General features: G+C 43.9%; 1 protein-coding gene across 3 annotated transcripts in view; it reads right to left on the bottom strand.

The window, feature by feature from the left end:
* Positions 1-14,669, bottom strand: part of LOC121569135 (collagen alpha-1(XVIII) chain) — a 109,247-nt gene that overhangs the window by 18,983 nt on the left and 75,595 nt on the right. For all 3 annotated transcript variants that reach the window (XM_041879799.1, XM_041879800.1, XM_041879798.2), the window contains exons 6-16: positions 9,413-9,530; positions 9,175-9,215; positions 8,615-8,806; positions 6,755-6,817; positions 6,325-6,402; positions 6,162-6,218; positions 5,862-5,999; positions 2,475-2,528; positions 2,297-2,332; positions 1,771-1,896; positions 1,405-1,464 (exon numbers count right to left, since the gene is read on the bottom strand). In XM_041879799.1, the coding sequence (XP_041735733.1) occupies positions 1,405-1,464; positions 1,771-1,896; positions 2,297-2,332; positions 2,475-2,528; positions 5,862-5,999; positions 6,162-6,218; positions 6,325-6,402; positions 6,755-6,817; positions 8,615-8,806; positions 9,175-9,215; positions 9,413-9,530 (963 nt within the window). The remainder of the gene's footprint in view (positions 1-1,404; positions 1,465-1,770; positions 1,897-2,296; positions 2,333-2,474; positions 2,529-5,861; positions 6,000-6,161; positions 6,219-6,324; positions 6,403-6,754; positions 6,818-8,614; positions 8,807-9,174; positions 9,216-9,412; positions 9,531-14,669) is intronic.

Below are 14,669 nucleotides of genomic sequence, written 5' to 3' on the forward strand. Positions count from 1 at the left end.
TCACCTAGAATGCATTTCAATTAACAGCTGTTCCTTCTTAAATGTTAATTTGTGGAATGTATTTCCTTCTAAATGCGTTTGAGCCAGTCAGTTGTGTTGTGACAAGGTAGGGGGGTATACAGAAGATAGACCTATTTGGTAAAAAATAAAAAAGTCCATATTATGGCAAGAACAGCTCAAATAAGCAAAGAGAAATGACAGTCCATCATTACTTTAAGACATGAAGGTAAGTCAATACGTAACATTTCAAGAACTTTGAAAGTTTCTTCAAGTGCAGTCGCAAAAACCATCAAGCACTATGATGAAACTTGCTCTCATGAGGACCGCCACAGGAATGGAAGACCCAGAGTTACCTTTGCTGCAGAGGATAAGTTCATTAGAGCTACCAGACTCAGAAATTGCAGCCCAAATAAATGCTTCCCAGAGTTCAAGTCACAAACACATCTCAACATCAACTGTTCAGAGGGGACTGTGTGAATCAGGCCTTCATGGTCGAATTGCTGCAAAGAAAACACTACTAAAGGACACCAATAAGAAGAGACGTGCTTGGGCCAAGAAACACGAGCAATGGACATTAGACCGGTAGAAATGTGTCCTTTGGTCTGGAGTCCAAATTGGAGATTTTTGGTTCCAACCGCCGTGTCTTTGTGAGACACGGTGTGGGTGAACAGATGATCTCCGCATGTGTATTTCCCACCGTAAAGCATGGAGCAGGAGGTGTTATGGTGTAGGGGTGCTTTGCTGGTGACACTGTCTGTGATTTATTTTGAATTCAAGGCACACTTAACCAGCATGGCTACCACAGCATTCTGCAGCGATACGCCATCCCATCTGGTTTGGGCTTAGTGGGACTATCATTTGTTTTTCAACAGGACAATGACCCAACACACCTCCAGGCTGTGTAAGGGCTATTTTACCAAGAAGGAGAGTGATGGAGGGCTGCATCAGATGACCTGGCCTCCACAATCCCCCGACCTCAACCCAATTGAGATGGTTTGGGATGAGTCGGACCGCAGAGTGAAGGAAAAGCAGCCAACAAGTGCTCAGCATATGTAGGAACTCTTTCAAGACTGTTGGAAAAGCATTCCAGGTTAAGCTGGTTGAGAGAATGCCAAGAGTGTGCAAAGCTATCATCAAGGCGAAGGGTGACTATTTGAAGAATCTCAAATATAACATATATTTGGATTTGTTAAACACTTTTTTGGTTACTACATGATTCCATATGTGTTATTTCATAGTTTTGATGTCTTCAATATTATTCTACAATGTAGAAAATAGTAAAAATAAATAAAAACCCTTGAATGAGTAGGTGTGTCCAAACTTTTGACTGGTACTGTATATCAATCTTATAAGCAAAATGGTGTCCCAACAGCTCCATATAGAAACCATTCTTTGTGTTCTTACCTGAGGGCCTCTGGGCATCACTGCCCCAAAGCCACCGAGTGTCCCAGACCCCTCCATGTCCTGTAAACAACATACAGTCAATGACAACTGGTGTGTGGTGATGAGCCCTCTGGCACAAAATGGCTGCCGAGCATCACTAAGGTGGGTTCTACACATTGGTGATGTATAGGGCGAGTCGTTGTCCTCATCCCTCCCAACATACAATGTAAATCACTCTAAAGTTGTATAATAATACAACCCACTATCATTGCTATGAGAACAGTATTAGTTATCCTTAATTTCAAACAGCTTGAAAATAATCTAACAGGTGTACAGTATGTTGTTGACCCTCTGACAGACAGGAGAGCTGAATGAGTGAAATCATACCTCCAGGTCCAAGCTGAAGCCCCGTCCTGGGGGTCCCGGTGGCCCAGGAGGGCCCCTCAGGCCTGACATCCCCTCTGGACCCTCTGAGCCGGGCAGACCTGGGAACCCTGCAGCACCTGGCTCCCCCTGCGAGAGAACCACAATGGTTCAGTCTAAAAACCACCTCAAGCAGCATACATTATTACAACATCCATGTTTGCAGATGTGAATGAACTGGATGGGTGTAAGTATTATGGAGGGGGCTCCCACTAAACCCATTGGAAGTTGGAGGCATCACAGTAGCTTAGGCCTATGTTATTCCTTTAGATCTGACAACGCTGATGGGGGAATGGCTAGGCCTAGGTATTGTTTTTGGACCATGGAGTGAGTCTTTATTTATTTGGTTCTGGTTATTAGCAGTAATTATCACTTGATTCACATGTGGGGAACAACTGTGTTTGGGTTTGAATAGTGGAGAAAGGCTGTTGTGGTTTTTAGGGTCACTTCTAGGTTGGGGAGTGATGGAGTAGCGTGACTCTGACTTTACCTTTAGTCCAGGTGGTCCACTCAGACCCGGCTCACCCTGTCAAAGAAAATCAATGTTTCAATCAAATTAAATCAATCAAATTGAAGCTCTTTTTACATCAGATGGAGACTGTCTTGAGATGATAGATTCTATGCAATCAGTACACAGGATATCAGAGGTCTATATCCATAAGTCGTACCTTCTCTCCTCTCTCGCCTGCTGGACCAGGGTTCCCATCATGTCCATCAACCCCCTGGGAGATAGAACAATCACTTAGATTAGATGTGTTTCTCCGTAATCTATTTCTGTCCAGTATGGGATCATTCCATTTGTCAGATTGTATTTAGCTGTGAAGTGTCTGATCTGACAGCACAGCAAGACAATATACTGTATCTTTAGTCCACCAGCTAATTTAGAAATAATGAATCTATTAATCTATTCAGAAGAGCCAGAACTCAATTCATAGTTTCAACGATGATAACTGACATGTGATAAATGTCCTGTAAGTAATCCATTCACACAGTTAGTAAAAGCCTCCTGCATTCTCAAGTCAAAAGGAAGTTTTCCCTAACGATGCAGATAATGGGAAGGACTATGTTTCATGAGAAGCGTCTAGCTGCAGTCAGAAGCCATTAGCTCACAGAGCCAAGATTACATTGCTGCGTCATCGCTTCTTAACCTTTAACCTTTCCACACTAGACTCGTAATATCTTTGTCTCCACTGGTCCATTGGTTAACGGTCTTACTGTATTTTATGAATCGTATCGTGAAACAAACGTAAAAATGTTTCTCAACAGATTAAGTGAGAGATTATTGGTCTGGGCAATAACATTCTGTAATCTGTCATTCAGAACATATTAAAATGTCATGAGGTTGGATTAGGGTGTTGAGCAATATCTCACCAGTGGGAAAGTAGGCATAAACACTGCCAAATCCCATGGAAATAGATTGTGACGTGTTGTGGAAAGATGACTGTGAGATCCCTGTACTTCACCAAAGAGGAGGTTGATTGGAGGACATGTTGGGGTGGATTTGACACATAACAGCCATGTATTTTGATTAAACAGTCAAACAGTGTGTAGCTACAGTATTACATGCTGTCTGGAGCATAGCCAAGTAATCAGGGGTCTGTCTGTGGGAAGTTGGGAACTGGGAATGCATGATCACATGGGCAATCATTCCCTAAGTTCTAGACCTCAGCTGAATCTGGTAATGAATGGTGTGGCTGTTGAACAAGTTGAGGAGAATAAATGACTTGGTGTTACCTTAGATTGTAAACTATCATGATCAAAATATATAGATTAAATGGTTGTAAAGATGGGGAGAGGTCTATCTGTAATAAAGAGATGCTCTGCTTTTTCTGACACCACACTCCAAAAAGCAAGTTCTCCAGGCTCTGGAGTTGAGGAGAGACTGACTGCATCACTTCTTCTTTTTATAATGTGTGGAAAATCCCAAATTGTTTGCATAGTCAACTTACACACAGCTCTGACACACACACTTACCCCACCAGACATTACATTTACATTTTAGTCATTTAGCAGACGCTCTTATCCAGAGTGACTTACAGTTAGTGAGTGCATACATTTTCATACTGGCCCCCCGTGGGAAACGAACCCACAACCCTGGCGTTGCAAGCGCCATGCTCTATCAACTGAGCTACAGGGGACTTGCCACCAGGGGTCTTTTCACAGTCCCCAAATCCAAAACAAATTCAAGAAAGCGTACAGTATTATATAGAGCCATTATTGCATGGAACTCCGTTCCATCTCATATTGCTCAAATAAACAGCAAACCTGGTTTCAAAAAAACGATAAAGCAAAACTTCACGGCACAACGCCTCTCCCCTATTTGACCTAGATAGTTTGTGTGTATGTATTGATATGTAGGCTATGTTCTTGTCTATTAATGTTCTGTGTTATGTCATGTTTCATGTTTTGTGTGGACCCCAGGAAGAGTAGCTGCTGCTTTTGCAACAGCTAATGGGGATCCTAATAAAATACCAAAATACCAAACTGTCAAACCTGTTCAGGTACAAGTCGGCCTTAACCACAGATCTAGGATCAGATTACCCAACCAGTTACCTCCGATCCTATCCCTAACCATTAGGGGGCTGAAAAAAAGACCTGACCCTGTATAATCGGATAATGCAATCTTTGACCTACTCTGTCAAACACAAAGGGTTGGAATTCCCATAGTGCTCTGTGATCAAAGTCCCTGGCTTTGAACAGGCGAGATGTCTGAGATGTGTACATGTTCTGGGGACAGCAGGCCAGGCAGCTTGTAGTGCGGGGCGCAGGCAGGCTAGACCACACAGAGAGACAGGGGCGAAAGAGATGCTGGCTGGGGTTGTGTTTACCGTAGCAAAGGGGAGCAGACTTGCTTACAAACACTGAGCTCCTTTTACAGTTTGGCTAAGAGACTGGGTGACACACACAATAACTGGTGTGTGAGTGATGTCACTCCTGCTTTCCTTCTGGATTGATTAACAGACATGCAACAATAATAAAATAAAAAAATAAAAAAATATGCAAAAGGAAAATGTATGCACTAACTGTAAGTCGCTCTGGATAAGAGCGTCTACTAAATGACTAAAATGATTGAAAGTCAAATTCCAACGTACTTTTTTAAAAAGTTACAAATAAATATTTGCCTCCATGCCTCTGTCTACAGCCCTCCTTCCCACAGTAAAAATCTCCCCAAGTCACCGCAGGTCAGAAAGCATCATTTACAATACAAGTTGTCAAGGCAGCCAGATTGGTATCATGAGGGTCCAGCTCCATGGTGACCTCACCATGGCAACAGCTGCTCTGGGTCCCTCATTCGCCCGTTCAATCATTCACATAAACATTGGGCCTCCAGAACATTCTAGGCTTAAGCAAACGGAACAAATTGCAGGGTTGCAGGGGAATTATGCACAAATGGTTTCCAGGCATCTCTTGTCATGTAACGGTCAGAGATGTGTTAAAGCTGTGCTGGGCAGCAGAAGGGATTGGGGTAAGGTTGTCTGAAGGTTGCCGCTGGGTTTGACAAATCTTTGGCAGACACCTGGAGTTCCATGCTGTTGATTATCTGGCAGCGCTTTGTTCTAAGAAATTGATTTGTAAGGTCACGCACGCACGCACACACACCCCCTTTGTTCTTCGTTCTGCAGCATACAGAGTACGCAAAAGCAGAGGTGACTGGTGTTAAGAAACATGGGGCATGAAGTGAAGTTGTGGGGGAAATTATGCCTTTTGGCCCATCGGTTCAATAACCAGATAGGACCAGAGTTTAATACCTCTCCAGAACCAGACCCAGAACCAGAGCCACTAAACCAACCCAGCATCACCTGAAACAGAGGCGTAAAAAGGGACTGGAACACCACCACAGAATTTAGTTGTGTCTACAATACAGTTTTAGAAGTCTCCTTCAAATGTGGGTTGGAATGTACCAATGCTGACCTCTCCACAGGGTGTGCTATAACAGCTGCTTAATTGGCCCTTAGAACTACAAGTGATAGATGGATGGTGCCATTTTACCACTCACTGGCTTTAACAGTGTAAGTGAGAGTGATGGAGTTTCAGTAAAGTGTTTGGTGACTCACAGGCAGTCCAGGTTTACCCATCTCTCCATCCTTCCCATCTTTCCCGGGGGCCCCAGGGGCTCCAGGTGACGCAGAGAGGCCCTCAGACGAACCTGGGGGGCCAGGCAGCCCAGGAGGACCCGGTGGACCAGGAGGACCCTGGATGTAGAAAATAAATAATATTAACATTAATGTTAACAAATAACATGACTATCATAACCCATAAACGCTAATGTATATACAAATGGTCTTTGTGGCTGTAGTCAGAGAGTAGAACAACAGCAGGTGGATTCTAGGGTTTTGAAAAGGATGGCCACTCACTGTCATAATCTCTGTGTCGCTGTCAAAGTCCTCAAAGCCTGAACCGTCCACACCATTCTGCAAACCACATCAACTTACAATGAATCAATGAACTGATGAATGAATGAATCAACCAACTAATCCATCCATCCACACATCCAGGGTGGTTCATTCCACTACGTACCAGGGATCTGGATGAGTTGGGTCGGGCCGGTGGCCCGGGAGGGCCGGGGGGACCAGGTTTCCCCACTCCAGGATCACCCTACAAGGGTCAAACACAACAACCAACACACAATCCAGGGTCAAACACAACAACCAACTAGACCAGTATTTCTCAATCCAATCCTAGGGTACGGGACCCTTGGTGGATGACGCATATTTTTGTTCTAGCCCAGCACTAACACACCTGATTCAATTAATCACCAGCCCTTGATTAGTTGAATCGGGTGTGTTGGTGCTAGGCTAGATCAAAAATGTGCAATGAAGTAGAGCACTGCTGAACTATTCAGTGACAGTCCCCCATGACCTTGTAGCCACTAAGACCTGTAGGTCACTAGAACATCATGTACCCTCTGTAACAGTGAAAGGAGGTTATACACTATGTGTTTTTGCACCTTGTCTCCTTTGGGACCAGGATCTCCTGGCAAGCCTGGGAATCCCTGAACTGCATTTTCTCCCTGTGGTAGGAACACAGCAAGTGAGGATTATCAACATGAGAAATGGCTGCTGGTTGAAACATATAAAGATACCCACATGGGTCGTGTACAGTACTGTAGGCTTTCTAACAATGATTGGTGGATTGACAGGAGTTGGAGATTGGATTCATGTGTGGCCCTTTCTCCTCAAGTTATATCTCACTCCATAAACACAGTGTTCAAAGAGAACATTCACCCCAGTATTCACTACAACAGTTATCTAATCTCTTCTGAAGCCCCTTTACGACTCACAAGGCTGTGCGCACACACACACACACACACACATGCAGACATACGCACACACACACATGCAGACACACACACACACATGCAGACACACACACAAACATGTAGACGCACACAGACGCACACACACAGAACCCCACACAGACGTACCACATGTAAGCAAGACCTATATCCCACCCCACAGAGGTCGGGACCTGGGCTTCAGAGATAATCAAGCCCACAGGTGGGCAGGTGCTCTCGTTCCACCATTCAAACGCACAGAACAGATCAAAAACAGCTAGAGAGACCACCGTACAAGATCATCTCTCTATCACTCATCTCTGAGGTCCAGGGACGTGGGTTGTAAATAAATAGTCAGCCATTTTGGACTACAGCTGTTAGAGGTGGATGCACAATGACTCAACTTTCCTCATTTTTGTAAAACATTTCTAAATCACTATATTCCCCTTTCCTCCGTTATTGGCTAAGGGACTGGGTCTGGTGCACACTTGTGAGGTATTGGCAGGTTATGTGTGTGTGTGTGTGTGTGTGTGTGTGTGTGTGTGTGTGTGTGTGTGTATGTCACAGGAGGCTGCTGAGGGGAGGACGGCTCATAATAATGGACGAAATGGAGTGAATGGAATGTCACCAAACACAATGAAACGATGTGTTTGATGTATTTGATACCATTCCACATATTCCGCTCCAGCCATTACTACGAGCCCGTCCTCCCCAATTAACCTCCTCTGGTGTGTCTGTGGGTGTGTGTGTGTGTGTGTGTGTGTGTGTGTGTGTGTGTGTGGTTGTGTGTGTTTGTTTGTGCCTGGGAAGCTTTGGTGTGTGTACAGTGGAATGAGAATATTTGTGTTCTTGAGAAAGAGAGAGGGTGGGAGTGATTGTACGTAGCAGGACAACAGGGTCAAGTCCTATGTATTGTGTACTGTACGGCCTAATACCTAATAAAGAATACTTCCAGGGTTGCCATCTTTCCCTCCACTGCCTCCAGAACAAAGAAAACAACAATACAAAGACCCAAAACTATTTTTGACCCCATAAACTTACGTCAGCTACATCAAAAACTGCCCTTCTAAACCACTGAACAAGATGACACAGCTGTCACGTACAATGGCTGAAGGTCTGCAACCAACTAAATAGGCCATTAAAATAGACAATAGCTGATGTTTATAGAGACAGAATTACAGAGAGAGAACACCAATTGAACTGAACTATATTGTTGAAAATATGCCGGGCGGGCCAAACCACACAAATAACAAGAATAGCATGTTCTCGATGTGAGACGGAGAATAGAGAATGCTCTCCTATCGCCTACCAACTGCAGAGCTCTCACTGTGTTTATTGTGCATTGCGTAGCATGACAAATCAGGCGGGGAGTTGTTCGGTGTTTGACAGGCACTGTCTAGGAGCCAGAGAGAACGAATGAATCGACCGTAACCAGATACAACAGCGATTTTTCCCAATTACAATGCAGTGCTGATGAACATGACCAATAGGTAGTGAAGGGAGGGGATGTTGTGGTAACAAACAGGCTCTTACTGGCTGGCCGTCGTTGCCGGGTGCTCCGGGTGTTCCTGCTGGTCCCGGAGGCCCCTGGGGGCCCCTGGGTCCTGGCTCTCCCTCCCCAGAGGAGCCATCGCCTGAGGGGCTGTGCGGGCCTGGGGGCCCGGGGGAGCCAGGGGGGCCGGCTGGCCCTGGGTCTCCTCGCTCTCCTTTCTGACTGTGCGTCACCTGAAGGGAGAGAGTAGACTCACACAATGAAAGGACGTTTTAGAACAAGCTAGCAAAATGTGGTATGTCTGGTATATTGGCAATAAATGATTTGTTATTGATGGCTCGTCAGGTACTATAGGGCAGGGATTCTCAAACCACTCCTCCGGGACCCCCAGCAACTCCATGTATTTGAACTATTGAGCTAGCACACCTGATTCAACTTGTCAACTAATTATCAAGCCTTTGACTAGGTGAAACAGATTAACTAGTTCAGGGCTACAGCAAAGGAGAGATTTGACAACCACTGCTATAGGGCAGGCAACACACTCCAGGTCTTCAGTTGCATTCTATTCAATCTGTCATTCAAGTCAACAACTGAAACTTACACTTCCTGGTCTATAGGCTGCATCCGCTGTCTGACTTGGTCCTGTGGCCAAAGATACAAAATCATCAATACAAATGTACAGTTAATGGCTCCGTGCCTCACCATGGTTTACCGCCCCCTGGTGGCTCTTCATGTCAATATCACAAGGGATAATAACATGTTCATGCAGTGGATTATCATTTCAAATTATCCCTAATGAATTAATTGTGTACAGTCTCCCCTCCATGCCTCTCTCTCACCTCTCTCAGTGGTCAGCTCCACGTCCTGACCCGAGGTCTCGTCAGCATCCTCCTCATCGTCACTGGGCGATGCCTCTGTGGGAGGGGCGCGCACAGGGGTGATCATTGGCTCCTCTGGCTGAGGGGGTAGGGGGAGAGAGGGAAGAGTTTTAAAATAATGCACCATTTGAACATACAGCTAGAGTCAGGTTTACCATTTTCTGCAAGATGGGTTTTGTTGCCGCCCTAGGAAAAGCCTAGAATTTTGAATGTTTGCTTGAATTGTTTTAAAGCATTGTTGCTATGGCTTTGCATTTCATATTTAGGAGACATGAGATTTTGGAATGTTTGCTTGAATTGTTGCCATGATAATTTGTTACATTTTCTGAATTTACTTTCAGTCCTCACAGATTCAGATGACTTTTCTGGTTCTCTGGTGGATTATTACAGAACTTTATTTGAACAACTTTCATCAACTCTTGTGAACACATTCTGAACCCAAGGCTTGAAAATGTTTGCCATTGACACCACTGGAAAGTTTGAGCCTGTGATCTTCACCATTGGCAGATAGCGAGAGTAAGTATGATTTTGATGTTGTTGCCTCTCCCATGTCTCTGGAGGAGATCTGGTCCCAGATTCACAAAACCTTCTTAAGAAGAAATGTCTTCTTAACTGCCATTTCCCCCCTAACTATAGACTTAAGAAGAAAGTTAAGCAAAGTTGCTAATCCTCAAAAAGGTTATTGTAAATTTTCTTGCGCAATTTCTTATGTTTCTCCTTAAGCAAAAAGTTAAGAAGACGTTAGATTCTTGAAAATAAAGTTATTGAAAATGTTCTTTAATTCCAAGATAGCTAAACCATTGTCTTAAACTAAGGGCAGTGAGAGAAAAAGCTCATGAAAGCAATTGAACATGTTTAATTCAAGCACAAACCGAAGAACATGTTTTAGAACAGTAATCTCAGTAGGAAATATGCTAACATGTTGCCATTGCTAGCTAGATAACTAGCTATATCGTTTGCCTAGCAACAAACATGTTTAGAAGATTCGTAAGAAGATGTTTGAAAAGTTTGTAGGAAAATCATTAAATCTTAAGATATCGTTGAGGAATTGGACTTACGAACTATCTTATGAACTTCTTTTTTTTTCTTAAGAAGCTTCTTATGTTTTTGCGTAAGAGATGTTTTGTGAATCTGGGCCCTGTTGTGGATTCCAACAAGGGCTGGAATGAAACCCATCATGAGAGAGTATAACCGCAAACTGGTGAAAAAGATGGATTCTCTGATTGTGGATATTTGTGAAAAGGAGAACAAGGTGAATGAGTTTCAGGACAGAAAGACGCACTTTGAAAGCATGAGAGACCAGCTGGTGAAAATGGTCAGGTGTGTGGATAGAAAGGTGGTTCAGGCATACAATGCCACTTTGAGAAAGATGAAAGTTCTCAAGAAGATACAGTCTCACAAGTGTCTCCTTGAGAATGTCCTGGAACACATGCACATCAAGAATCAGATGATGGAAGCTGAGGTGCAGAGGCTTCACAGGCAGTTAGCTGGCCATCAAACTGATGGTTCCCAACCAGGAGTACTAGGATCCCTGCGGGTATTTGGCCTACTTGGCCTATCCACAGGGGCTACTTGAGAAGACTAATGAGACCATAGGCTTGGTTGCAGGGATGCTGACCTTCTAGGCAGAGTTGCAAAGAAAAAGCCATATCTCAGACTGGCCAATAAAAAGAAAAGTTTAAGATGGGCAGTCTGAGATATGGCTTTTTCTTTGCAACTCTGCCTAGAAGGTCAGCATCCCGGAGTCGCCTCTTCATTGTTGACGTTGAGACTGATGTTTTGCGGGTACTATTTAATGAAGCTGCCAATTGAGGACTTGTGAGGCACCTGTTTCTCAAACTGTATTTGTCCTCTTGCTCAGTTGTGCACCGGGGCCTCCCACTCCTCTTTCTATTCTGGTTAGAGCCAGTTTGCGCTGTTCTGTGAAGGGAGTAGTACACAGCGTTGTACGAGATCTTCAGTTTATTGGCAATTTCTCGCATGGAATAGCCTTCATTTCTCAGAATAAGAATAGACTGACGAGTTTCAGAAGAAAGTTATTTGTTTCTGGCCATTTTGAGCTTGTTATCGAACCCACAATTGTTGATGCTCCAGATACTCAACTAGTTTCAAGAAGGCCAGTTTTATTGCTTCTTTAATCAGCACAACAGTTTTCAGCGGTGCTAATATAATTGCAAAAGGGTTTTCTAATGATCAATTAGCCTTTTAAAATGATAAACTTGGATTAGCAAACACAACGTGCCATTGGAACACAGGACTGATGGTTGCTGATAATGGGCCTCTGTACGCCTATGTAGATATTCCATTAAATAGCCATTTACAACATGAACAATGTCTACACTGTATTTCTGATCAATTTGATGTTATTTTCATTCGAAAACAAGGACATTTCTAAGTGACCCCAAACTTTTGAACGGTAGTGTAAAGCCATGTACTCCTGAGTGGCGCAGTGGTCTAAGGCACTGCATCGCAGTGCTAACTGTGCCACTAGAGATCCTGGTTTGAATCCAGGCTCTGTCGCAGACGGCCGCGACCGGGAGACTCATGGGCAGCGCACAATTGGTCCAGGGTAGGGGAGGGAATGGCCTGCAGGGATGTAGCTCAGTTGATAGAGCATGGCGTTTGCAACGCCAGGGTTGTGGGTTTGATTCCCATGGGGGGCCAGTATAAAAAAAATATGTATTCACTAACTGTAAGTCGCTCTGGATAAGAGCGTCTGCTAAATGTCAGGTGTCCTTTACCTTAAAAACAAAAAAATATGGATCTTGAAAGATACTTTTTTAGGCGTTTTTGCCATGCCCCCGGGTGTTATTCATCAACATCTATGATAAATATAAGCCATAAAATAATAAAATATTAAAAATCTTTCTTCATTATTTTATTGTCCAAGTTAAAATTTCTCTGATCAAAATGTTTTTTTTCTCATGATTATTGTATTTATTATTATTGTATTTAACACTTTCTGTGTGTCCCTACTATTACTTTCTACCCTGTTAGGTTGTAGTAATTCTCCTTTAAGAAAACTTCCCCTTCCCACAATGACATCACCTTCAGGATGTGCCATTATTTGTTTGGTGGGAAAACAATGGTGCAAAGCTAAATAAACATAAACACTCGGTTTGATCTATTTTTCCATGTTTCAGTCTGTTTGTCTCACTCATACATTTCCACCCTGTTAGGCTAAATTATAGAGAACATTTATAAAATGTCAAAATGCATTTCATTTTAGAACTTAAATCCTCTTGAAGTGTTTACCATTATGCTATCTTAATCTCAATCCCCCACAGAGCGATGGCTAATTTAGGCTCCAAATGTCCACCCTGTTAGGATTATGCAATAACTGTATGGTATTGTGTGCCTAAAATTGATTTAAGTGTCTGAACTTGGGGGTGGCTGTATAAAATATATAAAATAGTCATTGTGGTAATGAAATGGTAATTGTAAACATTTAAAACTACACATTTACAACTGTGGCAATACTGTGGTGTTGTAAAATCATTTGATGTAATTTGATTCACATGAGCGCCACCAGGCCTACTTCACCCATGCTCTACCAAGGTTTTGCAGCACACAGCTTTGACCTACTACAGTAGCTATGTTGGTCTATTGTATTTCAAACAATGTGTATGCAGGTTGCTTGGGATTCAAATCTTCTCAAACTGCCTAATTCATACTATTTTCCGGTAGGGGGCATGGTGTGTTTCCTCTCCTTCTCTGGCTCACAGCTTGTGGATGGGTACATGTGTTTATGTGTATGTGTGTTTGTGTGTGTTTGTGTGTGTGTGTGTGTGTGTTAATGTGTTTATGTTTGTATTTGTATGTGTGAGCATGCATATGTGTGTATGAATGTGTTTGTGCGTGGGCTGACGGACCAGGAGCCCTGCCAAACCAGCTATGCAAGAAAAGGCTGGGACCGGATCCACAAACACACTTGGAATGCCAGAGATACTCTCCCCTGCCTCAGTACATCCTATGCTCCCGGATGAAGCCACCCATGGGCACAGATCTAGGACCAGTTTTCCCTCAGAAAATCCTAACTTTCCCCATTAGGGAAGAAAACTGACCCTAGATCAGTGATTTGGGCCAACTTCATCCTACTCCACAACGCACACACCCACACTCATTAGCCAGAGGTCAGTGCATACCATGGACCCATACTGGAACAGAGTGAGGTTTAGCAGCCAAATCACCCATCCTGAGTCTAACCCAAGAGAGAGAGAGAGCGAGACAGGGAGACGGAGAGAGAGAGGGAAAGAGACCGCAAGAGAGAGAAGGGGAGAGAGAGAATGAGCGAGAGAGAGAGAGAGAGAGAGAGAGAGAGAGAGAGAGAGAGAGAGAGAGAGAGAGAGAGAGAGAGAGAGAGAGAGAGAGAGAGAGAGAGAGAGAGAGAGAGAGAGAGAGAGAGAGAGAGAGAGGGAGAGAGAATGAGAGAGAGACAGAAACAGATAATGAGGGAGAGACAGAGACAGAGACAGAGAGAGAGAGAGAGAGAGAGAGAGAGAGAGAGGGAGACATAGACAGAGAGAGAGACCGCAAGAGAGAGAAGAGAGAGAGACAGATGGCACAAGAGAGAGAGGGAGAGAGAGCGAGAGAGAGGGAAAGAGAGAGAGAGAATGAGAGAGACAGAAACAGATAATGAGGGAGAGACAGAGACACACAGAGAGAGAGAGAGAAAAAGAGAGAGAAGGGGAGAGAGAATGAGAGAGAGAGACCGCAAGAGTGAGAAGGGGAGAGAGAGTATATCCTTTACGTGTACAACGTAAAACACCAAATAATGCATGCAGAGCAGAATTAGGCCGATACCCGCTAATGATCAAAATCCAGAAAAGAGCTGTTAAATTCTATATCCACCTAAAAGGAAGCGATTCCCAAACCTTCCATAACAAATCCATCACCTACAGAGAGATGAACCTGGAGAAGAGTCCCCTAAGCAAGCTGGTCCTGAGGCTCTGTTCACAAACACAAACAGACCCCACAGAGCCCCAGGACAGCAACACAATTAGAGCCAACCAAATCATGAGAAAACAATAAGATAATTACTTGACACATTGGAAAGAATTAACAAAAAGAAAGAGCAAACTATAATGCTATTTGGCCCTAAACAGAGTGCACACAGTGGCAGAATACCTGAGAGAGTGAGAGCGAGAGAGACCACAAGAGAGAAGGGGGGAGAGAGAGCGAGACCACGAGAGAGACAGAGAGAGAGAGAGAGAGAGAG

The sequence above is a fragment of the Coregonus clupeaformis genome, chromosome 7, assembly GCF_020615455.1.
Source record: "Coregonus clupeaformis isolate EN_2021a chromosome 7, ASM2061545v1, whole genome shotgun sequence".
In the NCBI taxonomy this organism is placed as follows: domain Eukaryota; kingdom Metazoa; phylum Chordata; class Actinopteri; order Salmoniformes; family Salmonidae; genus Coregonus; species Coregonus clupeaformis.